Genomic DNA, 25950 nt, shown 5'->3' with positions numbered 1-25950 from the left:
ATCTCTGTTTATATCTGTCTGTACGTTTATGTCTATATATGCACTTATGTATATGTGATCTTTTCCCTACCTCCAGGTGATATTGCCAAATTAATTTGTGAAAGAGGTCTATTTAATGGAGCTATAGAAATTCATAAAACTCTCAGATATATAGAAACCAACCCCAATGTTTTTCAGGTTCACATGATCTTGGATAATTTTTAGTAAATAAAGGTTAAAGTTTGTTGGCTTAATAAAAATAAGTATGTCTTCAGACATATAGTGCAGGCATACAAATTCTTCTACCTGAGCTCACTAGTCAAATAAACTTATGTTGTCTCTACCAGATGTTTATGATTGTAAAATTATAAATTCAACTAAGAACAAAGAATACAATAAAAAATAAATTGCTTAGGGTATGTCAAGCATAGCAGTAAAAAAAAAAAATGTTGGCGAGAACCATGTATTTTAACTTTTAGGTTCTTTGTTTTGGTGATTTTTTTTTTTTTTTTTTTTTTTTTGGTACTTACCTGGTTTATCTATAGGAAAAATAATATATGTTAACGATTTATTTTTGAGTTCTTAAGTTTTACAGAGAAAAAAGATATTTGAGTCTGCTAGTAAACATGGGTTTTTTTTATTGCACTGAAAATTTGTGTTATGAAAAAAATGTACCTATAAATTACAAAATGGTATATTCATAAAATTGGCTAGTTTGCTGCAGAATGCTAGTATAGTAAGTCCTTACTGTCATTGATAGGTTCTGCAGCCTTAAGCTAAATGATGTATAATGAAACGAGTTTTACCACAGGCTAATTGATACAAACAAAGGTCAAGTTGCCATGGCATCATGCCAACCTTATAACTAAAGGACACTATTTGAGGACCTGCTGTATATGACTGGCAATCAATATATGTAAATGAAACTATTAGAAACCAAAGAGTGAAGGGAAACACTTTAGTATGCAAAGTTTACAAGGAAAGTAGGATATAAAAAAGAGAAAAGAGAGAGAAAAGGTATGAAGGACATGTTTTTGCTAAGAGAAAAATAGACTAATTTTGTTCTAAAACAAAATAACCACTTGTTCCAGAATGAAAAATTGAAAAAGAGTGGGACAAAGCCTAAATGGATATAGAAAGTTGCAGAGGGTTTGGGGGGGGGGGGTAGTTTTTATGCTAGAAGGTCAAAGCTAAGAGTAAATGGATTAATTTGTGAGTTTTTTGCATGAGTTCAACAATATACTGATACAAAGCTGGTTTTTAATTTTCTCCCTCTGTTAAAATGACAATGTTCCTTAAATTATTGGCTTTCTCTTAATAAGAGATTATAAAAGGTTTCCTCTACCTTTTGAGTTAACAGCTTAGGAAACAAAGATTCTGTATCTTTTCAAAATAATTTCCTGTGCTTCATGTTGGCTCTGTCAGGTCTTTGATTACTACTAAAAACTGAATTTTCTCAGTACTTAAAAGCTAAGGTTTGTTGTCGTTGTTGTTTCCTGAAGTATGTTACTTTCTGTATTTGTCTTTAAAATCTGTTGTCACCTTGGTTAGATGGATAACTAGATATTGTTTCATAGTGACCTGTGATCTGTTTAATCAAGTGTCCAAGACTTTTAACAGTTTTTGACAATCTCCCCCAAATCACATTCTGAATAATCTTTTGTCCACTAACTTTGGGATATCTTGCAGGGTCCCTGGATAATCTCAGAAGATTTTTTTCCCTCTCCTAATGAAAAGAGAGATGTTGAACTAATTAGACTTATTTGATATGTTAAATTACATGGGAAACATTGCCAAATAAAAGTGATGCTTAACCTTTTTGGGTCATATTTGTATGAGAATGTGCTGCTAATACTATTTCAAAAATTGTGTAAAGTTCCTAAAAATTTGTCAGTGTTCTTACTGTCTGCCTGTGTAATCAGCCATAATTACAATTAGTATCTTAATATGTTAAATATCATAGAAATAACCAAATTTCCTGGTCAATTACATCATAATGAACTCTCACCAGATCTTTAACCACGGCTAGCTTTGAGTCGCTTGTTGTTTGCAGTTATTTTTCACTATGATGCTTTCCTGTAACTTTTTGCAATCAATTACAAAACAAGGTGCTTCATTTCCAGAGACATTCGTGGAACGTACCCTGGAATATGGGTTTCCGATACCTGTAAAATCATATCACTGAAGTGGGTATGAATTTCTAGCTAATGGAGAAACTGATTGATTCATAAAACTGCTAACTCAAGATCAAACAAAACAAGAATCAATAACATGGGGCTAAATAAATAAATGTTTTAAAATTAGTTTTTGTTAAAACATTACTGGTTTTTAAATATCTTATCTTTCAGATTAAAAATTCTGGAAATTTTTAATTTCAGGGAAAATTTCATTTTCTCTTTTCTCTTAAACTATCTGTAACTTACAGCAATTTTATAAATTATACAGAATTTGTAAACAGAACTGAAACACTTACCCTTCTCTCCCTACCTGATCCCTTCAGAATTCAGAAACTCTTATTGAATATTTTTATATTCATGACAATACAGTTGTTTGAATAAGTTCAATTAGAATGTGTTCTTCTTGTAACAGGACATAACTGGAAACGTTGGTTATATTACCACAGCTTTGACTGGAACATCATATTTGAGAATAATATGCATAGAATTAGAAATGACCAGACAGATGTAAGGAACTAAGGTCAACTTTATAAAGTCCCCTGAAATACCAGCCTGGTACCTTGCTTACAGGGTTAGCAGCCCTGTAGGTGAGCAAGAAAGGGCATTTCCTGGCAAATCCACAAGCTAAGTTACATTGGGAACCTCTAAAAGAGAGGAATTTACCCAAGTCTATAGTATGGCAGGCAGTCTGGTGCCAAGTTCCTGACTTGGCTTATTAACCTCTATAGGAATATATATATATATCTTTATTAATTTCAGAGAGAGAAAGAAAGAGGGAAAGAGAGAGAGAAACATCAATGCTGAGAGAGTCATTGATCGGCTGCCTCCTGCACGCCCCCTTCTGGGGATCGAGCCCGCAACCAGGGCATGTGCCCTGACCGGGAATCGAACCTCGGGAATCTCCTGGGCCATAGGTTGACGCTCAATTGCTGAGCAACGCCGACTGGGCTACAGGCTTTCAAAGGTCCAATCTGAGGTTCCTTATTAAAAGTTCTGGCAGGGCCTAGAGGTGTGGCTCAGCTGGTTGTCACCCCGACACCAGGAGGTCACTGGTTCGATTCCAGGGCAGGGCATATGCCTGGGTTTCAGACTCGATCCCCAGAAGGGGGCGTGCAGAAGGCAGTCAATTGATGTTTCTCTCTCATATTGATGTTTCTAGATCTCTCTCTCCCTCTCCCTTCCTCTCTCTGAAACCAATAAAAACATATTTTTTTAAAAAACTTTTAAAAAAAAGTTCTGTCAAAGTAGAGTTAAGAAAAGCCTATATGATAAATCTCTATTCTTATTGCACTTATGTAAATAAGCAAGCCAAGTTTAATGAGAGTAGATTTGTTTTACAAACAAATTAGTCTTGCTTCAATATCCCTGATAAAAATGGGGGTGGCAGTAGAGAGGACATTCTGTGTGTCAGTAACAACTATAACACACCCTTGTGGGTTGTCAAAAAGTGCCGTGGTCACTGAGTGAGCTTTCTTCCTCTTTGTAATCTGGCTCTTGTGATGGCATGTATTTTTTCAGTAATTAATATTTTCCATTTTCCTCCCACCCTCCTGACTTGATGTCACTAAAAATTATAACTGCCCTTTTCTGAAGCCCTGCAAACTGAAGCTGGATGATTTGATGTGTCAAAGAAATCACCACAACAAATCCTGTGTGGACAACCTTCATGCCTGCTGCTGAAGCTCAGCAAGCTCACCGAACACCTGATGCCACCACCAGAGACATTCGGACTACAAAAAATAAAAGACAATTTATCAGATTGCCACCACCTGTCCTCTCTCTACCATCTGAAGATGCCTCAAGCCCAATAACTAAAAATCTTGACCGGCTGCCCTCCGGACTCAAAAACTGAGTTTATAGTTTGTTCTAATCATTAACTTTTGTTTTTCTTTTGTTTGCTCCCTCATTAAATGCCTGTTACTCCTACTATATAAAGGACTAATTTAGATGCCCCCCCCCACACACACACTTCTACCTACACTATTGCCTCCTAAAATAGGACATAACTGTTTAACTGAACTGACCTATTTTCAAGACCGAGGCTGGTTCAATGAGATATGGAGCAATCTACCAACTCATCTTCTGGATTGTGACACCATTATTATTTTGGGAAACAAATTGTAGTACATAATAACCTATTGTGTGTATTTTAACTTTTTAATGGAAGTTTGAAACATATGTAAAAATAGGCCCAATAGTATAAGGAACCCCCATGCGTACTCTCCCAGCTTCAACAATTACCAGCTCGAGGCCCATCTCCTCTATTTTACATGCATAAATTACTTTACAGTGTTCAAAGTACTTTCATCAACATGATCTCCTTTTATTGTCCTAACGACTGAGAAAGGTAGGTTGTGCAGTTTTACAGTTAAATTCTATTTCTAACAAATTAGCATTTTAATGTAAATGCCAATTTTTAAGATAGTGAAGAAAAAAGACGCAGAGTTTGCCCGTATTCTTTATGCATGTTTTATTGGGTTTTTGTGTATCCGAATTCATTAATAAAGGGGAAAGGGGGAACACTAGCATGTTTTATCTTCAGCTGTTATTCAAGCTGAATTGAATTATTTTTAATAAAATTATTAGGATAAATTGCCAATTTTTACTTTTCTAGAAAACTGCTTTTACTGAATAACCTTGATCCCAACTCATCCTATAAAAATGGAATTTTACTAAACTACTTCTAATGTCACATTTTGTGCATAATAGCTGCAATTGTCTAAAAATTTAAGGAAGCACTGTAATTTAGAATAATTCTAGGCCAAAAGTGATATTTGTAGAGGATCCAGATGCATGAAAATTACATAAACCAAAGAAGCCATTTAATCATGGTTTGGGTGTCATTTTTCTGACAGGTATCAGTGAAACTGTCATGTACCCCCGGAATTGGGGGCTATTAGAATTATTTATTTTGATATCACCCTTTCACACGTTTATGTTTGATATTTTAACAGAAAGTACTTATGTTCATAGGCATGTGGGTATTGATTATCAACATCTCCACATTACATTATTACTTGTACATGAGTTGGTTCTGATTCTTTTTACAACCTGATTTGCATACTCATGTTATCATATAGATATTTACAAGTGCTTTATTGTGTATAGATTTTTTTTTTTCCTGCTCTCTTTCTTACTTGACTAAGAATATCAAGGGTGTCCCCAAATGCTCATTTGAAGGTGGATTGAGTCACACTAGTAGAACCTCAGGCTCAAATGTCAGATAGGACCAGTTCTACACGGTGCACTAACCATGTGCTGTCTTCCTGCTACAGAAGTTACAGCTGCGTATCACTCATCAAGGCAAAATGCAAATGTTTAGTGATTATACAATATGTTTTGTTAACTCTCCAGATGAATTTTTTTTTTTTACCTTTGTTTGTTTATTTGAGAACAACAACTGAATGCTGAGATGTGGTGGCTGATGCCAGCAATCTAAGGCTTCATTAGTACAGATGAAGCACTGCTCATTTGTTACACAAATAATTAGAGAGATTAAATCAAAATAAACACTGAGAGGATGTACAGAAGCTCTGAAGTTAGGTAATCATTTTAATTACTCTAGTGGCTTCCACCAATCTTCATTACCAGCTACAGATCAAGTTCAAATTGTTTTATGTAAGAATATCATAACTACATGGAAAAGTACTAGAGCTGCCCAGTGATGATGCTTCATAAAAATGACATTTCTTCAAGTTTCCATTTAATGCAGTTGTTTCCATTCCGGTACCTGATAAACTCTCTAAACGTTTAAAGAGTGACAAAATTGTGCACTTAAAGCATTTTACCCTCATTTTATGCTTCCAATGGATATTCTCCTTTTTTCTCCATTATTTACCCTTTTTATTTTTATTTTTTAAAAATATTACAAATGTCCCTTTTTCTCCCCAATGACCCGTTCCACCCCCTCCCCTCCCCCTCCCCAGTCCCTCTCCCCACCATTGTCTATGTCCTTGGGTTGTGCATATATGCATATAAATTCTTTGGTTACTCTCTCCCCCTCCACCCACCCGCCCTCCTCCATCCCTCTGATATTTGTCAATCTGATCTATGCTTCCATGTCATTGAACCTATTCTGTTCATCAGTTTATTAAGTTCTTTAGATTCCACGTATAAGCAATATCATGTGATGTTTGTCTTTCTCTGCCTGGCTTATTTCTCTTAGCATAATTTTCTCCAGGTCCATCCATACTGTCCCAAAGAGTACGATATTCTTCTTCTTTACAGCTGCATAGTATTCCATGGTGCAAATGTCCCACAGCTTTTTTATCCACTCATCTACTGATGGGTCCTTGGGCTGCTCCAGATCTTAGCTATCGTAAATTGCACTGCTATGAACACAGGGGTGCATATATTATTTCTTAGTAATTTTTGTATTTCTATCTTTACTGAAATTTGGTCATAAAAGATGTGGTCCACATTTTTGAGACACTGACTATAAAACACTATGGCATATTCAGTAGTTTGAAATAAATGCCACTTGGAATCATGTCATCCTTATTGCGTGATAAGCTGCACCTTGTCTTTGGGCTAATTGATTTCCTCTTCCTTCCCTCCCCTACCTCAACTTGGAAAAGCTCAACCACACACAGTAAGGCCTTCCTGTGGCCCACACAGGTGGGGGCCCTAGTTAGAGGCATTGTCAATCCTGTTTGGATGGATTTCATTTTCTATTCCTGGGCGATGATGAGTTCTCCTGAGTTAAGATCTTTAGAGGATATACTACCTGTATTTAAAAACCATTTATTGCCTGCCTTCACAGTGCCAGCTCCTCTGCAAAATACTTTACCTCATTTATCCTATTGAGTCCTTACAAGATGCCCATGAAGTTTGTACTATTGGCTCCATGCTCCAGAAGAGAAACTGAGGCTTTGAGAGGCTCATTGACTTTCCAAAGCTGCCTAAGCCCAGCTGGGAATCAAACCCAAAACCGTGACACCCCCAGGGGATTACATGAGGAAAACCTGGATGCAAATGCTGACTAAGTAGAAAAAAATGGAGTGTGACTTCCAGAATGTGGATGTGGTAGTTTTGTGTTGTGTTGCATGACACCTGTGAATTCCTGGCACCAGTTGAAATCTCAAATTCCAAAATTTGATTGATTTTGAAAGTGTCTCATCTCAGAATAGCCCTGCATGCTGAAGAAGAAACAATTAGGAAATAGGTTTTATGGTGTAGTGGGAATAACCAAGAGCTCCCTACTAATAAGGTTAGTGATGCTTTTTAATATAATTCAGTAACCACTTGAGCTTTCCTCCAGCTCACACACAAGGCATTTCTCTTCAATTGCGTTAGCATTGCTGGCAGGATGGAGGAGACTTGGGTAATCTTTGTGGGGGCGGGCGTGGGTATGTGCTGCTCTCTAGTATTTAAGAAAAGCCTTTACTAAATTATCTTCCCTTCCTCCTTCCCCAAGATGTTGACATTGATATCTGCTTGCACCCCAGGCCTAAGCAGGACATCTTTTTCTGAGGTTGTGTTATGCAGGGTGGGGAAAACGTAGGTTTATAGTTGGTGCTATGGAAAATAATTCAATATTAATAAACAATAATACAAGAATAAACTGTTTTGTGTTCTCACGACCGTAAACGTATGTTTGGCCCACCGGGGCTCGCAGGCCTATTTGGCCAGCTCAGAACACCTGAAGGGGCCTAATGGATGCCTGGTTTTGTGTTTAGGATGCACTAATCTGCCAAGTTTAAAGTAGGAACTGTGGGTGATACAGGGAGGCCCCAACAGAAGGCTTGTCCTTGCAGGCTGGGGGGAGGCTGTTAAATCTGTACTTTTCACTCTCAGAGGAAAGTTAGAGAAAGTCACAGATGCAGCAAGGCCTGATGATAGGCGGGAGCAGCAAGGGTAGGAGGGTCTGCACCCAGGGGAATTTATTTGTGAGCAAGACAGAGGAAGACAGACAACCGAGGGAAGAAGGGCTCAGAAATTATCATGGGGGGGGGGGGTCTGCTGCTTTGCAGGCGCCTCCCTGGAACGTGACTGCAAAGCCCGCCTCTCTTCCCTCTTCCTGGTCCTTACACAGACAGGGACGCAGCTAGCAGGCCGGCTGGGTAGGACACGTCCCCATTCGGCACCAGTTGCGCACTCCTCGTCCTCCAGGCACTGACACAGTTCTGCACATCACCGCCCACTCTGGTTTTGATTGCACGGTGTTTACAGGGCGGAGGGCAGCCCCGGGTCCAGCTCCGCGGGGCGTGACTTCTGCGCACCGGGGCGCCGCTGGCTAGACCCGGGGGATCCGCGCTCCGTTTTCACTTGGCTGCTTGCCACTGACCTCAGAAAAATCACTTTTAAGCGCTGAGCCTCAGCTTCCCCATCTAAAACAATGGAGGTGATTCTACTTCCCAGGCCTCCTCCAAAGGACCGAGAGGGTCGGACTGGAGTCATTCCCGCGGCAGCGCACGGTGAGGGGCTGTGACTCCAGATCACCGCGGAAACGCAAGTGAGGCGCGCGCAGGTGGAGTTTCGGGATTCACCCCCACGCTCCCCGCGCTCAGGCAGCGCCGCGGGGACGCATTCTTTCTTAGGGGCTGTCTCACGTGCCAAACACCTATGCGGCCCCCCCCCCCCCGCCCCTCGGTCTCCCAGGGCTTCCATTGATGTCTGCCTTTCCGTGAAAGCGCTTTTTGTCGCCGGCTTTCCCCACACCCCAGCCCCGCAGCCGGGAGCCAGCAAGGAAGCCTCTGCCCCCTCCCGCCTCCCCTCCTCGCACTCCCCACGCGAGGTCTCCCGAGTTTTCTGCACGTGAGTGGGTTTTCCTGGCTAATCTCCGAAGACCTGGCCGCATTTCGGAAAGCGAGGAGCGCGCGGAGGTGAGCGAAGGCGCATCTCCTGGCTCCCCGAGGTCGCGCCCCTCGGGGACCCTCCCCCGCGCCTCCCCCGGCGGTGGAGCAGCCGCCCGCGGAGCCGGCTGGCGGGGCGTCGGCGCCAGACCCGGCGGAGGGCGGCCCCCGCCCCGCGCCCCTCTCGCAGCCCCTCTCCGCCAGTAGCAGCGCTGCTGTCTTCCCACAGGAGCCCTGGGAGGACGCGGGAGTCCGCAGCGCCCCCGCCCCCTCGCTTTTTATTTCTTTCCGCGGTTTGGGATCTTGCTGCCGGAGCGCGGAGAGGTTCTGGGGAGAGGAGCGCGAGGGCCGGGGGCGCGGGCCTCCGCTGCAGCGCGCGCGGCGCTGGGCTCCTGCGTCTCCGCGTCCGCTCGCGGTCCGCGCCGCCCCGGCTGGGATGTGACGCGCGGAGGCCCTGAGCGCCTGCCCCCAGCCCTCGGAGGTGCCCCGGGGAGCTCGCTGGGGAGCCCGCAGCCCCGGGACGGGCGCGGGAGGCGGCCCGGGGGCCGGCGGCCGGCTCCCACTTCGGAAGGAGCGCGGCGAGGATCACCGTCTTCCCGGCGCTCGGCGCAACTCCGGGCTGGCGGCGCGCGGCCGGCCCCGGTCCGCTCCCCGCCGACTCGCCGGGAGGACGGGCAGCACCCGCTCGCCCGCCTGCACGCCCCGTAGCCCTGCCTCCTCGGCACCGGCGCCGACCTCCCACGCCCGGGCGCTGAAGCCGCGGCTCCCGGACCCCGCAGCGCCCCGCGACCCCATGGAGAGCGCGCGGACCGCGGCTGCCTGAGCGCGGGCGCTGCCGCCGTCCAAACTGCGCGCGGGGGTCCCCCGGCCGGCCCCTCTGAGGGGCGTCCGAGAGGCCAGGGGAGAGCGCACCATGAAGTCCATTCTGTTCAGCCGCTTCTTCATCCTTCTGCCCTGGATCCTAATCGTCATCATCATGCTCGACGTGGATACCCGCAGGCCCGCGCCCCCGCTCACCCCGCGCCCCTACTTCTCTCCCTACGCTTCGGGCCGCGGAGGCGCTCGACCGCCGCTCCGCAGAGGCGGCCCCGGGCGCGGCTCCGAGCAGCGCAACGAGTCGCGGCCGCAGCTCCCGCCGCAGCCCGGGCCGCCCCTGCCCACCATCTATGCCATCACGCCCACCTACAGCCGCCCGGTGCAGAAGGCAGAGCTGACCCGCCTGGCCAACACCTTCCGCCAGGTGGCGCAGCTGCACTGGATCCTGGTGGAGGACGCGGCGGCGCGCAGCGAGCTGGTGAGCCGCTTCCTGGCGCGGGCCGGCCTGCCCTGCACGCACCTGCACGTGCCCACGCCGCGGCGCTACAAGCGGCCCGGGCTGCCGCGCGCCACCGAGCAGCGCAACGCCGGCCTCGCCTGGCTGCGCCAGCGGCACCAGCACCGCCACGCGCAGCCGGGCGTGCTCTTCTTCGCCGACGACGACAACACCTACAGTCTGGAGCTGTTCCAGGAGGTAGTGGGGGGCCCGCCCCAGCTGGGGGTCGGGGGGGGGGCTGCGGGGCTGCGGCTGCACTTTGGAGTTCTCACTTCTCGGTGCGCTCTTTTGGGACTCCAGGTGGGCGCTCCTCGGGGGGCAGCCAATAGCTTCCGCCAGCCCTGGCGTGTTTCGGGGGTTTGGGGGTGAGGACCACTGTGGCTCAAGGGTGGGAGTCAGGACAGGGGCTTTGCTGTCTCCCTGACCCCGAGATTGGGCCGCGAGAAATCAGCGCAGGTGTGGGGCGCGGGAATGATTGTCGGGTCAGGACCAGGCCCTGGGTGGCCTGAGGGTGGAGCCCAGGTGCAGAGGGCCCACGGGGAGAGAGGCTGCGCGTGGGAGGCGGCTTGGTGTGCTCCGAGGCCTTTCGGCGCACACAGGTGTGATTCATGTCCTAGGACCACGTGGAGAGGAAGGTGGAGAGGGTCACCTAAAAATCAACCCAGAGGCATTTTTCTGGCAGTCCGTTGATTAGTGCAAACAGTGCCTCTTAAGGGCGCCCACCTGGAGCCCCAAAGCTGCTCTGTACACCCCACGAAGGCCCTCTCCGGTTCTGCAGGCTACTTCTTTTTCAAGGAAACCCTTTGGCATAGGACTTGAGACTGTTCTGCCTTTTCGCAGCCAGAGCCTTCGCTGCACTGTCGGGCTCCCTTTCTCGACCTGTCTCCAAGGCCTCTCTTCCCTGAGTTAGCCAGGCCACTCTCTCCCAGGGCCATGGCATCCGGCTCGCTAGCAGCCAGGTCCCGAGAGATCCCCGCCCCAGCTGTTGAGATGGCCCCCTGTCCCCCTGGAAGGCCACACCTGCGCACAACCAGCCTGCACCGGTTAGATCAGGTGTTGTTTCTTGAGGCTGGTATTTTGCAGCCTCTGTGTGTGTGTGTGTGTGCTGCAAATAAGACTGAGTTACATGGTTTTGTCAGTTTTCTTCTTCATACACAAATAGAGCTGAAAAAAATTCTAGGATACTTTGACCTCCCGTGGGACCCCCCCCCCCCCGACTTTCTTGACATTCTTGCCTCTAAGACTCCATCGCACCCCTTCTCCCCCAGGTAAACTGGACAGTCCGTGTGTATCATATGCCTCCCACACTTTCATCCTCACATCTGTTTGGGGGTCTTAACCTCAGGACAAAGCTACTCTGTACACTTTCCATTTAATTGTTCTGCTTGTGTGGCTTTAAAAGCCCCATTTCTGAAGGGCGGTTGCCACCTTCATTTCTATTTATCTTTTCCTTCTTTATGAATAAAAGAACCAGGAATTGCTCTCTGTCTTTTCTTCTCCCAGGATGTAGGGCTTTCTGTCTGTGTTTCTTCAGAAGAAATAAATGTGTGGTGTAGACTGTATTGTAACCAAGATTAGAGATCATCTGATTTTTTTTAAGTTGGGCTTTTATTTTGATTCTGCTTGTGTGCTCTGTCTCCCCAAAGATGTGGTTTGCGTTCTGAAGCGCAGACCTTTATGTGTCAGGACACCATCCTCTTAAACCCACTGTTCTACAACTCGGAAGTTGCCTTACCTGTGAAAATGTGGTCTTGCGTATGTAAAGTAATGCACGTCATTATTAATTACTCTTTTAGGGGGCTGGGCCGTGAAGGGGGAATGCTTTTCAATTTATTCCCAGCTGCTAGCCTGTTGTGTGAGGTGTTCGGTGAGGGCAAGAGCTGGCACCACAGGCAGTGAGGCGATTCAGAACAGTCTTTCTTTGATGCTTCCCAAACTGAAAGGATGGCTTGTTGGTGGTGGGTATTAAGCAGCAAGAGAAGAACCCAGTAGGTGTGTTTTTTTCCCCAGTGGTCCATAGGAAGAAAAGGAAGAGAGAAGATGTAAGAAAGGAGAGGGTAAGGGGAAAAAAGTAGTATTGGCCAGAGGAAACAATAAAGGAAAACAGCAAAACTTTCAAGACAAACTGTGTATACAGTTGGAAATGCTGAAATAATGAGAATAAAATTAAGAGCATGTGCAGCTCTGTTTTATGGAGAAGTTCCAAGTATACAAAATACACAGCAGAAGCAATTTTTTAAAAACACAATATGGATGATACACTTAGAATTTAAATTCTATAGCTCCTAGAGGTCCCTCCGAGACTAGAGTCTTTGCCCACCACCATCCCTTCTCCCTCCCACACGGTGTTTGGACAGGGTAGGCATCTGTTCACCATGCATACATGTCAATACATTCCGTTTTATTCCTCGAATGGCAAGCAGTATTGAACTCGCTAAAAAAAAGTCAGATTAGTGGAATTTATGCAGCCTTAGTTTTGTGCATTAATGGGATGGCCTACCTTAAACCACTTCTAGGATTGATTCCATGTGGATGACAGTGTAGACGTGGCTCTCTTGGAGGAAAGGTAGGACCAGATAAAACATCTAAACACCGAAGCTCCTTGGGGGAAGGGAAGGTGCTGGTCAGGGGTTCTCAGGTCCGAGGTCTATATCTCAGTCCTGTGTATGTGTGCACACACAAATTAGTTTTTAAGTAATTCCCAGTACTTAAGGAAAGAACGTCCCAAGTCAGGCTTCATCTTTTATTCATAGTGCTTTTAATTCCCATGGTTGATGTAAACGCAGATAAGATAGAAGGAAGAAAATGAACCAGGTACAAATTAGCTCACTAAGCATTGGCTGCAAATGAAGGAAAGTAAAAGATGAAAGGTCTCCAAATTAAATTAAAGGCGCAACAGGCAATCCATGTTCAATTATTTCTCCGTGGTAACTGGCATGGTGTTTGCTTCTCTCATACAGCTAACTCATTTTCAGCCTACAGCTGAGCTACGCTGACTGGAAAGAAATATTTCCATTGAATGAATCCTATGTTAACAGCCAAATCCATTTGCAAATGAAGCTCAGTGTGAGTTGCAGCCACAGAAACTGGACTGGCCATTGGAGAAAACAGTGGTCGGGTGTTTTGTTGTTGTTGTTTTTTCAGGTTTCCTGAATCTCAACAACTACTGCTCTTCCCGTGGTATGGATGGGGTTTGAATCCTGGATCACAGGTAACCCGCCTGCCTGTGCACCGTATCGATCTAGCTCTCCAGAAAGCTCATTTGCAAAGGATTTAAATTGCTGTAATAAAAGCAACAACTACAGACAAATGGGACTCTATATCCAGTCATATTTTCAATAATGCTATTCATCAGATTGCTGTTCTTTACTGGAAAACCTTCCAAGCTTCCCTGAGTTTAAAGCTGATGCTTTTCAGGTGAAGTTGCTTTCACCTTTGCAAATCCATTATATTGAAAGGTTAAAAAATAGCACTTTCCAAGCAAGAACAAAAACTTTAAAAATTTTAACTTTAGATTTAATGAGGTAAGACTGGAAGACAGGCCAAGTCTGAGCCATTTCAGGAGCTCATGAAAGGACTCAGTTAATGAGACTGCATCTAGAAGATGTTCTGACAGGCAGTGAACTAAACAGGCCCTTTGGATTTTTTGTTGGGTGCTGTTAAGCTATTTGTGTGCTAGGCAGGTGGAGGAGTTGAGGCTTAATTCCATCTTGCTCCTTTTCTGAAACATTTATAAGCTCCCCCCTTTACATGCAGCTTATTGGAGCTATAATCCAAAGAATATTTAAATTCACAGTTTTAGCCCCCTTACCCCCAATAGTAAATTCTGTATGTTTCCTGAGACAAAAGACCTACCTTTCTTTTTACCCTCGATTCAGTTACTTAGTGTAGGGTAATTATCTTTTCAAAGTGAAGAAACCCAGAAAGTTCCATTAGGTGTAGAATAAAAAGATTGTTTTACCTGAAATGTGTTCCGTGTGTTTTATTTCTTTCTGCCTAAAAGCATATTGATAGTCATGCCATAGGTCTGATAAAATGTGAGAATTTTGTAAAAATATGTTCATAAGACTACAGCCAATTTTCTTAGGCTATCGATGTTAAACCTATAGATTTTTTTAGTCTCCCTGTGGATAGAACTTGAGTTCTGGCTAGTTTTTGACAGAGTTCTTTGGAGACCAGCAGTTTTCATTTGGATTTTGATAATTTAATGGACCAGAAATAATAATTCAGGTTTAAAAGACATTCTCTCCTGTCTCTTCCAATTGTCTTTTTCTGTCATTTGCCCACCTACTTTTCACTGACTGTTCTTTCTCATGAATAGACATGAAGACATGTCTGGATTATTGTTTGATGCAGTGAGTGTGTGTCTTTTAAACATTTAGGCTGTTGTCTGCTGCTTCTTGGAAACTATGTGGGTGACTCCATTTTCTTCTGTCTGTTCCACCTGCCTCTAAATTACAAGCTGGTAATTCTTCTCTTGTGTGAACAGTAATGGAATAGTAATTGCTTTTAAGGCATGCTACAAAAGCAAAATAGAAGAACCAAAGTGAACGGTCCTATTTATTAACAATCCCAGGGGGTGTTCAAGTAGTGCTATTTTTGGGTACGGAATTCAGTAATGTTCAGATATGTCTATTCAAACCTTTTGGATTCTGATGGAAGATTTGTTCAGTCTGAGTAAGTCAACACATTATCGTATATTTGATTTGCAGCGCTGTAGAAGCATGAAATTTAAGTTTTGCATGGTTCTCAAATTCTCTCCCCCAAACACAAATCAAATTGTTAGACCAACCACAGGTAGGTAAGTAAGTAGGTAGATTTAGAATAGATTTCCAATTCACAGAAACACACTAATAAAATATAATCCTTTGTTCATACCTGGTAATTTTTGTACACAACCTTAAGTAAATGTTAAAAATACCCTTTGTCGTGGATACAAACAAAATACAGTTGACATCAGTCGAGCACTTACCGTTAGGATTTTACATGCATTAACGCATTTGATCCTAACAGCCCCTGAGGTAGGTGCTAGTGCTGTTCCCACGTTTTCCACCATCCTAATGCTCATATTTAGTCATGAACACAGTTCTTTGATGAGTACAGGGATTTTAAAAAGTGCAGCCTGAATCTAATACAGTAACCCTTTTTATACTTGAGCCAAAGGACCGGGAAGTAACTTGAAAAGGTCATGCTGCTAGGACTTTGTTCAGAGAGAGGACTTTGAACCCCAGCGCCCTGGTTCTGACCCTGCCCCTGGACTGTCCTGCAGCTCATCGCACCCGGCCCGACAGTCAGATGGAGCTGTGTCACGTCACAAGCTAAGTGAAGCTTTTGATCAGCAGGAGTCTTTTGATGCTGTTGCTATGCTCTGTTGTACTTGCACTCAGCTCTGTCCTCTGGGCGGCATCAACTTCTGATTTTTCTCTTACGACTTTTTTTCACCGATATCACTTGGTCTTAAGAAAATGTTATCTCCTCCCTCGCTATCTCACTGATAGATCATTTGATTTTTGGATTGTTTTTATAAGTCAGGCGAAAACTGCCAAGTCAGTACATAAACTGTAGTCTTATATTTTTGAATTAGGTATTCCTATGAACAAGTAAAAACTGTTAATTTCTGCAGGAGATAAAACATTGAGATTATTTTTTCTCCTCAGCTGATACATGTATATCAGCAGCTGTATCTCCTGGGCATGTAGCTTGTCAGGGCAGACAATTGAATGGAAGAACACTGAGTTGTTTCCCGTTACCACGGGGACAGAGGAGAGGAGCTGGGCACCTAAACCAGTCTGAGCTGAAGCTGATGTTGGGCCAACACCTGCAGGTTGCTCCGCCAACAGAGGCTGAGGCAGCTCCTCCGTGGAGCACAGAGATGTGCCTGTAGGAACTGTTAGGCCTCATGCCGGTGAGCTGGTTATGCTGGCTACTAACTTGTTGGTAGGTTTGTTAATTTTCTTGTCTGATTTCTTCTGGGATTAGGAATTTCCCTGGATGAAAAACAATGGATAAAAATCATTGGTTGAGTCCTTTTGCATGATAGGAAGTTTGGAGATGGCTGTGCTGAGGGGGTGATCATGTGCCCTACCACAAGTCAGATTATTTGATCTTTTTCCTAAATAACCAAAGCTGAGTAGTTCTCCCCCTTCCTCCATCAGTCTCCTCTACCAGTGGAAAAAGAACTTTAAGCATTACATATGGTACGTGCAGAATCTAAGCCTCTTGTTCCTTCAACCAGGTATTATGAATTGTATCTTCATTCTCTAATGAAAGCTGAGTGTGCTAAGTGTTGAACATTCCCATTAACTGGGATTTCAGTTATCTAAGATAATTGTATATTAGCAGTAATAGTGTATCACTCAGCTCGGCAAGATTCCTTACACCTGCCTGGGCTTAAACAGTATCACATTCAGAAGATATTTGAATGTAATGAATATAACCAGTATGCCTTCTCCTCCGCTTAACATAGGCTAGTTGAGCACTGTGAGCCGGGCACTGTGCCTAATTACTGCAGCAGGTAATACAGCTGCGAACAGAGCACCCAGCCCTCCCAGATTGAGAACCTGGTCTTAATTTGGGGCGCTAAGATCAGAGCACATTGAGAGACAGGCAGGTGCCTAGGAGTGTAAAGCAGGGGCACCTAATGAGGTTGTAGGCTGGTTTTGTGAGGGAGGGCATTGGGGGATAAGTATTTGGGCCCATGTGGACCAGAGGAGGTTTATTCCATGTTTAAGAGGAGGGGAGAAAGGGCACAGTTGGACCTGCAGGTTAAAAGGTCCAAGACCTCTCTAGCTCTTGCCAGGGATGGAGTCTCTCTGAGCTCTGAGCCCTCGTGTCCTCAGGGAGGTTGGAGAGTCACTGGGCCTCATGGGATAGGCCCAGGGCAGGCAAAGATGAGACTACAAACCAGTCCAGGGGTGGGAAGGGACCCATGCAGCCCTGCACAGCAGCGGATCCATTGCAGAAGTCTGTCTTCCCAGTGAGGATGTTGACTGTGACCAGATGGACATCTTGGCACTGCTGCTGGGCGTCACACCCACCTGGACCCCCTGATTCTCCTCCCCGGAGAGCAGCAAGCCCTGGGCCCCCCAGGCCCTGGCTGCCTTGTGATAATCAGTGTGGGCCAGGCCACAGGCAACCCTGCCGCCCATACAAGGCACCTGCTCCCAGAAATCTGGGTCCAGCAGCATCCAGAGCTCCAGGTGGAGGGAGCCAACTTCATGAACCTGAGGAAAGAGGGTGTGTGAATGTCCGGAGGACTGGAAGGTGTCCTTGTTATCTTTGGGGGAGGAGGTGGAGCCTCCCCAAACGTGTTCTGTAAAGAAGTCCACCGTTTCTCTGTCTTCGGCGGTGCTATTTAGTCATGCCCCTCAGGTCCTTCTCCCTGGATACTGGCATGTCCCTGTCCCATGTCCATCTGAATTTGAAAAGTGTGTATATGGCCATGTGAGGAGCATGCTTTCATTGTTTTCCATCCAGTTTTCCAAGCACCCATTAGGCATATTTTTGACCTTTAACTTTAAAATAGAACTTGCTAAATTAATAGAAAGACTATAGATATGTATTTGTACACCTGGCAGTCTTAAGGAAGCGGTTGCATAGACTGTTATGGATTCGCTGCAGCATCTAACATCACATAGAATGTGTTCCAGTTCGCTGTTTCTCCCACTAGGGTACAAACTCCATAAGGGTAGTGGGGTTTTGTTTGTTCACTGCTGTGTCCAGTGCCCAGAGCAGTGCTTCCCGTGTGGTCAATGCTTATTAAATATCTGTGGAATGAATGAGTGAATTACAGGACGCGTAGAAGCTGAGGGATTGTACTGCAGAAGGAAGCTGTTCCTAGAAAGGAGCTCGGCACAGATTGTCAGATCATGGTGTTGAAGCCTTTATTGTGTGTGTAGGATTATATTGAGCCCTTTAAGTAGTAACTTAAAAATAAATGGGGCCCCTGCTCTGTCTCTAAGAGCTTTCCTGCTAAAAGGAGAGAGAGGGAGAAGGAGGGATGGCTGGGGAGGAGAGAGAGTAGGGCCATGAATATCTATGGCATCCTTGTCAGTGCCCATTGAGGTGTGTCGCGGTAGCTGTGAGCCGGTCGAGTGTTAGGCCCTGACACACGTGTGAAAGGCTGGAGGCTGGTGGGCAGCACAGACGGGAGCTCGGGAGGTAAACAGCCCCGTGTTCAAGTGCAGCTTCACCACTTAGTGGCTGCATGCCCTGGGCAAGGGCTGCCTGCCTCATGTCATCGCTGTAAGCACTGAGTGACAGGCAAGTCGTAACTGTTAACTCTCTTCCCTTGTCTTCTCTGTGGATGGCTTCCCCGACTGGGGGACACACCAGACGGCTGCACTGCCTCAGTTGGGTAGATGCCTCTAAATACTGTTCCTGAGATCCGGACTGTGTTTCCCGGGCCCGGTGGGAGGAGGAGGTAGAGGGGCTTGACTTTCCCAAATTAGTCTGTGCCCGAGTGGAACTGCATAGATTGGGTGTCTTAATGACACCATTGGGTTACTACGGTGATTAGAGGGACAAGAGCTAAGTAGGGCTTGTCTGCAAAGAGGCCTGGGAGGAAGTGAGACTGAGAGGACTGAAAGCATCTGAAAGATGTTGTAGGCTGAGAGGAGGTAGAGGGGTGTTCCCCTGTGGGTTGAGGGGGGTGAGGCCGATCAGTGATGTGTACATGTAGCTCAGAGCAGGATACTGAACTCCCTGCAGGTCCCGGGTGTGACTTTTAGTTATTGTTGTAGTCCCAGGACCTAGCGCTGACGTAGGGACATATTACACGATAGATTATTTCTGGCCTGAATTAATGGATCAAAGAGATAGTTATGCAGTAAAGGAGAGGGCAACATAGTAGGAATGAAATGAATTTATTTTCAAAGCACATAATTAGAAGCAATAGTTTAGTGTTTATTTGCTGAGCCTGGGAAGGTTAGGAGTATTCCTCTACACAGCACCTCTTGGAGGAGGCAGGGAAGATTCAGTCTGAAGGCCTTACCTTGTGCCCAGCCCCCTCCAGCCTTGACTGGGATACTGAGCTGGTCTTCAGCTGATGGGCAATTACTGGGAAGTCTACCCTCAGCTTGTTTCTCATTTTTCAAACATTGCTTAAATTTTCAAACAATAGTATTTTAAAGTTTCTTTCCTGCCAGAATGGGAAGGTGTAGCTGGGATGTGTACGTATGCATGTTTGCCCATGGGATCCCCTGGTTGTCTCCTTGCCTGTGAATGTTCTTTCTTCACACATACAACCTGTGCCCTCCGGGTCAGTCTCTGGCAAGGATGGTGGTCACATAATTCCTAAAAAAATTTTAATAAAATTATACACCTCTAGCATACTTTCAAATTGATGTCTAAATTTGCAAAGCCATTTAAAATAGTTGCAAAGGAATGTGACTCCTGGTGTATCATAAATATTGACATTTGTGAATGAAACTTAAATATAGCCAGTGAATATTATAAATACCGTAATAGTTTTGTACCCACTATTATTCATTTAATAAACATACTTTTCAATAATTTGGGAATTTTATGTTCTTGTTTTCTATCTCTAACTCCCTTGGAATTTTATCCTAGTGTAATATTTCAGAGTTCAAGGTCATTTGCAGATCCTTCTATTATGTATATCTTCAGTAACAAAGTGTGGATGTAGGCAGAATTTACATTTTTCAAAAATTCCTGTGGTACTAGACTTCTGTCTTAAAAACTCTTTAGGACTGAGTTAACATTACAATTAGTAGCGGTTAACAAGTAATCAAAACAACATAAATGTTACCAAGTTGGTTACTTGTTAAGCATAAAAGCTACATTCACTGGAAATTGATTTCTTAATGACATGGATGGACATTTTGTTGTTAGTATATACTCCGTATTCATTGATGAATATTACTTATTACTAGAAATAAATAAGATTTAGCATAAATTCTTTTCCCATTAAATCAACCTCGTTTACATAAAGAAGTAAATAAGACGGAAAGCATTTTCTTATATGGGTGTTCAATTTTTTCAACTCGGGCTCTAAGCCAAAAATCATATGTTCATCTCTGAGCAGAAACTGTTTTAATGATCTATTGATGACATTAGTTTCCCTTCCTTCAGTTTTGTTGAAAGCAGATAATTAGAAACCTCCTGTCCTCCAAAAGGATCTATTACCCATTTAATAGAGGCATGAACTTTCTTAATAAGGACAGTGATATTTCTAATTACCTTTGGTGCCCTAGAGGTCTGGCCATGGTGGACAGTACTTTCTGCATGGTTCAGGGTGGGTGAGAAGCTGCCCTTCTGTGAAGGGAGGGAAGGCAGACCCGCCCGCTTTCGTGGGGCCGGTTTAGGAAAGCGTGTGTGGGATGCCGAGGGTCTGGGAATTTACACGGAGTCTTTGTGCACACTCGGTGACGGAGCACCCTCAGTCTGAGACCGGTTTTGGTCGAAGGAGCACTAAGTTAGGAACTGGAAAGCGTGGGCTCCAGGCTTTGCTGAGCCTAAAGCCCTCATGCATCAGGACCTCAGGGGACCGATGTTTTTGGATTGTTTCCTGTGCTCGGCCCCATGCTAGGCATTTAGAGGTGCACACTGCTGTTTAACTCTCCTGTCTCTGAGTGGAAACTACAGTGTCGATTTTACAAATGAGGAAAAGCCCTGCACTCAGCTTCCTCGCAGGGCCTGGCACAAATGCGCGCGGTGGTTGTGGGATGCGCAGGCGAGGTGGGGAAGCGGGGCAGCTCCCACGCCCGCCTGGTGGTCCGCTTCTCTGTAGGTCAGTGGCCACGGGAGCTGTGGAGAGGCTCAGGCAGGCAGGCTGTCCCCAGCCACCCAGCTAACCTTCTCAGGGGCCCCAAGGTGCTGCTCTGTCAGCCGGTGGGAATGAGAATTTAAATATGGTCCATGTGTGGACGAGTTGTTTATCATCCAAATAAACTCGGCCTTGCACGATTAAAATGCCAGTGTTGGTTTTAAAGGTCAAATGACAGTTTGGGGATATTTTTGTAACTTTGAAAGGTTCCTCAGCTACATCTGGCGAAAGTGCGTGAGACATTCTGGGGGAGTCTCCATTGGGAGCTCAGCCTTGTCCACAGAGAAGCTCTGTTACACGGACTTCAGAGCTGGGCTTTGGAGCTCACACCCTAACCATTCATTGTTTTCAGTTTCCTTTCATGATTATATTTAACTATTTGCCTGTTACCTTTGATTCCTGACCTGCATACTGAAAAGACAGGTTTTGTGATTTTTACCTTTTTTTGTAAGGATTAAAAACTTCAAGAAGTTGGGTTGACATCTGGCCGGTGTGGCTCAGCCGTTGAGCATCGACCTATGATCCAGGAGATCTCAGTTCAGTTGCCAGTCAGGGCACATGCCTGGGTTTCGGGCTTGATCCCCAGCAGGGGGCATGCAGGAGGCAGCCGATCAATGACTCTCTCATCATTGATGTTTCTCTGTCCCTCTCCCTTCCTCTCTCTGAAATCTAAAGATTTATTAAAAAATAATAAAATTAAATTTAAAAAAAGCAGTTGGGTTGACACTGCTGTGGTTTCTATGGGCAGTGATTTGGGTTTTTACAGACACCCAGCATTTCCTCTGAAAATCAGTTGATTGTCCTGTAGGTTAAAACATAGGTGTTCATTTTTTTCTTCTTTAATTTATCTTTATTGTTGAAAGTATTACAGGTGTCCCCCATTGACCTCCCCCCCCCCCCTCCCCAGGCCTTCACCCCATTTGGTTGGCTCTTGAAACTTCAGTGACATTTAAAAGTAAATGCCCATTCTCTGTTTCTTGTTATGTCTCTTTTACCTACATGTGAAAGGCAGAGAAACAAAAATTGAGTATTCCTGTTATTTTTTAATTTACCATTTTAACCACTTTTAGGTGTGCAGTTCAGGGCATTGAGCAGGTTCACTTTGTTGTGTGATCATTGCCTCTCTCCCTCTCCAGAATTTTCCCATTATCCTAAGTGGAGGCTCTGTATCCATTAAACAGTGACTCCCTATTTGCCCTACTCTCCTGTGCCTGGTCCTTATAATCTACTTTTTCTGCCTCTATGAATTGAACTAGTCTAGGCACCTCATACAGGTAGAATCATACAATATTTGTTCTTTTGTGTCTGGCTTATTTCACTTAGTGTAATGTCTTTAAGGTTCACCCACTTTATCGTATGTGTCAAAATTTCATTCCTTGTTAAGGCTGAATACTATCCCATTGTATATATAGACCATATTTTGTTTATCCATTCAACCACCAATGGATACTTGGGTTATGTCCTCCTTCTGGCTGTTGTGAATGCTGCTGTGACCATTGGTCACAGCAAATGCATGTTCAAGTTTCTGCTTTCAGGGTTTTTTATGTGTATATATACAGAAGTGGAATTGCTGGATCATCTGGTAATTCTGTTTCATGTATTTTGAGAAACTGCCACTCTGTTTTCCACAGTGGTTGCACCATTTTACATTCTCACAAACAGACCACAAGGGTTTCAATTGCTCCACATACTTATTTTCTGTTTTTGATAATTGCTGTCAACTGAGGTGCATGCCCTTGGCCTGAATCGAACCCGGGACCCTTCAGTCTGTGGGCCAACACTCTAACTACTGAGCAAAACTGGCTAGGGCTTGGCATAACTTTTTACAAAGAATGCTATTTAATTTTTCAGTAAAACAATTATGTAGTTTTCCTATCTTTTCCACTAAAGATGAGGTAATTGTATCATTCTCCCATGGCATAATTAAGATTTTATTTGACACATCTGTATTAGAGATTCCTTATCTGTGAAGAGCAATGAGTTTTATTAAATATGTCATCTCCCACATCAGATTTGTTCTAATCAAGTTTCGTTTCCCTTTATTTTCTTACTCCACTACTTCTAGGCTGCAAAGCCAATTTATTCTCCTGTATATAAATTGATTATTTCATGAAAAGGTAGTCACTGTAACTATTAAATGCAAAATGTACCATAACATGGACTGCAATTGCCAATTTAGGCACACCTGAATTAGGAAGCTATGGTGTAACAGGGATTAATTAAACAGCTTTGTTAACCATCTTTTCATGTGCTTATTGACCATTTGTGTTTTGGGGGGGTTTTTTGGAGAAATGTCTATTCATGTCCTTTGCCAGTGTTTTAAGGTTTTGATTGTGTGTTTTTTTAATTTCCTTTTTCAATTACAGTTTACATTCAATATTATTTTGTATTAGTTTCAAGTGTACAGCATAGTGGTTACACAATCATATACTTTACAGTGTGTTCCTCCCAATATTTCCAGTACCCCCCTGGCACCATACATAGTTATTACAATATTATTGACTATATTGATTGTACTTTACATCCCTATGACTATTTTGTAACTACCAATTTGTGCTGCTTAATCCCCTCACCTTTTAAACCCAGTTCCCCCAACCCCCTTCCCTCTGGCAACCATTAGTCTATATCTGTGAGCTTGTTGTGTTTGTTCATTTATTTTGTTCTTTAGATTCTACATATAAGTGAAATTATATGGTATTTGTCTTTTTCTAACTGACTTATTTCACTTAGCATAATACTCTGTAGGCCTATCCATGCTGTTGCAAATGGTAAGATGTCATTCTTTTTTTATGGCTGCATAATATTTCAATATATACACACGCATACATACATACATACATACCACAGTTGTTTTATCTACTTATCTATTGATGGGCACTTGGGTTGCTTCCATTTGGGCTATTTTAAATAACGCTGCAGTGAACATAGGGTTGCATATATTGAATTCCTGTTTTTGTTTCCTTCAGGTATATACCCAGAAATGGAATTGCTGGGTCATATAGTAGTTCCATTTTTAACTTTTTGAGGAACCTCTATACTGTTTTCCATAGTGGCTGCACCAATCTGCAGTCCCACCAACAGTGCATGAGGATTCCCTGTTTTCCATATTCTCACCAATACTTGTTTGTTGACTTATTGATAATGGCCATTCTCACAGTTGTGAGGTGATATCTCATTGTGATTTTAATTTGCATCTCTCTGATGATTAGTGACATTGAACATCTTTTCATATGTCTATTGGCCACCTGTATGTCCTCTTTGGAGAAGTGACTATTCACGTCCTCTACCCGTTTTCTAAGTGGATTGTTTGTTTTTTTGGTGTTGAGTTGTATGAGTTCTTTGTAAATTTTGGGTATTAACCTCTTACTGTATGTATCATTCTTTGCCCACTTATGAACTGGATTGTTTTGTTGTTTTTGTTGAGTTGTATGAGTTCTTTATATATTCTAGATACTATTTCTGTATCAGATATGAGATTTGCAAATATGTTCTCCCATTCTTAGGGTTGTCTTTTTATTCTGTTGATAGTGTCCTTCGATGCCCTAAACTTTTAAATATTGATGAAGTTCCGTTTATCTGTTTTTTCTTTCGTTACTTTTGCTTTTGGTGTTACAGCCAAGAAACTGTTGCCAAATTCAATGTCATGAAGTTTTCCCCTATGTTTTCTTCTAACAGCATAATTTTAGCTTTTATGTTTAGTTTATTAATATTGATCCATTTTAAGTTAATTTTATACATAGTATTTTATAGTACCTTTTGAATAGGGATATCTAGTTTTTCCCAGCACCATTTGTTGAAAAGACTGTCCTGTTCCCATTGAATAGTGTTGGCACCCTTGTTGAAAATCATTTGACCATCTATGTGAGTGTTTGTTTCTGGGCTTTCTAGTCTATTTCATTGGTCTGTATGTCTGTCTTTATGCCAATACCACACTGTTTTGATTACTGTTGCTTTGCAGTAAGTTTTAAAATCAGAAAGTGTGGGTCCTTTAACTTTGTTCTTTTTAAAGATTGGATTATTTCAGGTTCCTTGAGATTCCATATGAATTTTAGGATGGATTTTTCTATTTCTGCAAAAAATATCATTGGGATTTTTATAGGGATTGCATTAAACTTGCAGATTGCTTTGGGGAGTATTGGCATCTTGACAGTATTAAATCTTTTAACCCATGAACGTGGGATGTCATTCCATTTGTTTATGTCGTCTTTAATTTGTTTCAGCAATGTTTTATAGTTTTCAGTGTACAAATACTTTGTTTCCTTTGTTAAATTTATTTGTAATTATTTTATTCTTTTTTGATGCTACTTGTTAGGTTTTAATAAGCTAGTTTTGATAGCTGTCCCATATTTGAAAAATATGTTTATATGCTCCTAACAGAACTAAAAAATCCAGGACTGAGGGAAACTTGAGATACACAGAGCAACATAAATAGATCTTAAAAATATGGTCCTGCATAGAAAATGGGAGAAAATCTATTCCACAAGGCCATTTATGTACATTTAAAATACTGTGTGCAAAGTATTATGCATTTTACAAGGACACACACAAAATAATGCAGGGTTTTCTGAGTTGTGTTCCATAACTGGTGTCTAGTGAGACATTTCAAGGCATGGTGTTAAAGCACTTGATTCTTGCCCATGTTCATATTCAGGACAGACCTCAAGATGCATCGGAGATTGAGCTCCTAAATCCTGAAACACAGTAGGAAGGGCACCCCTTATTCCAGGCCAGGATTTGTAGAATTTACTTGGTGCAGTTTTTCCTAGAAAAATTGGTGTCCTTTGTTTCTTAAATATCGAAGAAAAGGTTTTTCCTGATGACAGGTCCCAATGTCTGAGCCAAAGTTGGAGAATCTCTGCCCTTGAGCAGCTGGTGATGATGGTGATGCTGGTCACAGTGACA

The 25950-nt window shown here is 43.6% G+C and overlaps 1 protein-coding gene across 1 annotated transcript in view; it reads left to right on the top strand.

The window, feature by feature from the left end:
• The first annotated feature begins 9811 nt into the window (after nt 1-9811).
• B3GAT2 (beta-1,3-glucuronyltransferase 2) overlaps nt 9812-25950 on the top strand; it is a 58641-nt gene continuing 42502 nt past the window's right edge. The window contains exon 1 of the mRNA XM_087817471.1: nt 9812-10460. Coding sequence (XP_087673597.1) covers nt 9864-10460 — 597 coding nt within the window. The 5' untranslated portion in view covers nt 9812-9863. The remainder of the gene's footprint in view (nt 10461-25950) is intronic.

This window comes from Miniopterus natalensis, chromosome 5, assembly GCF_054644295.1.
Source record: "Miniopterus natalensis isolate mMinNat1 chromosome 5, mMinNat1.hap1, whole genome shotgun sequence".
NCBI lineage: Eukaryota > Metazoa > Chordata > Mammalia > Chiroptera > Miniopteridae > Miniopterus > Miniopterus natalensis.
The sequence above is the reverse complement of the archived record's forward strand: the minus strand, read 5'-3'. Positions and strand labels throughout refer to the sequence as shown.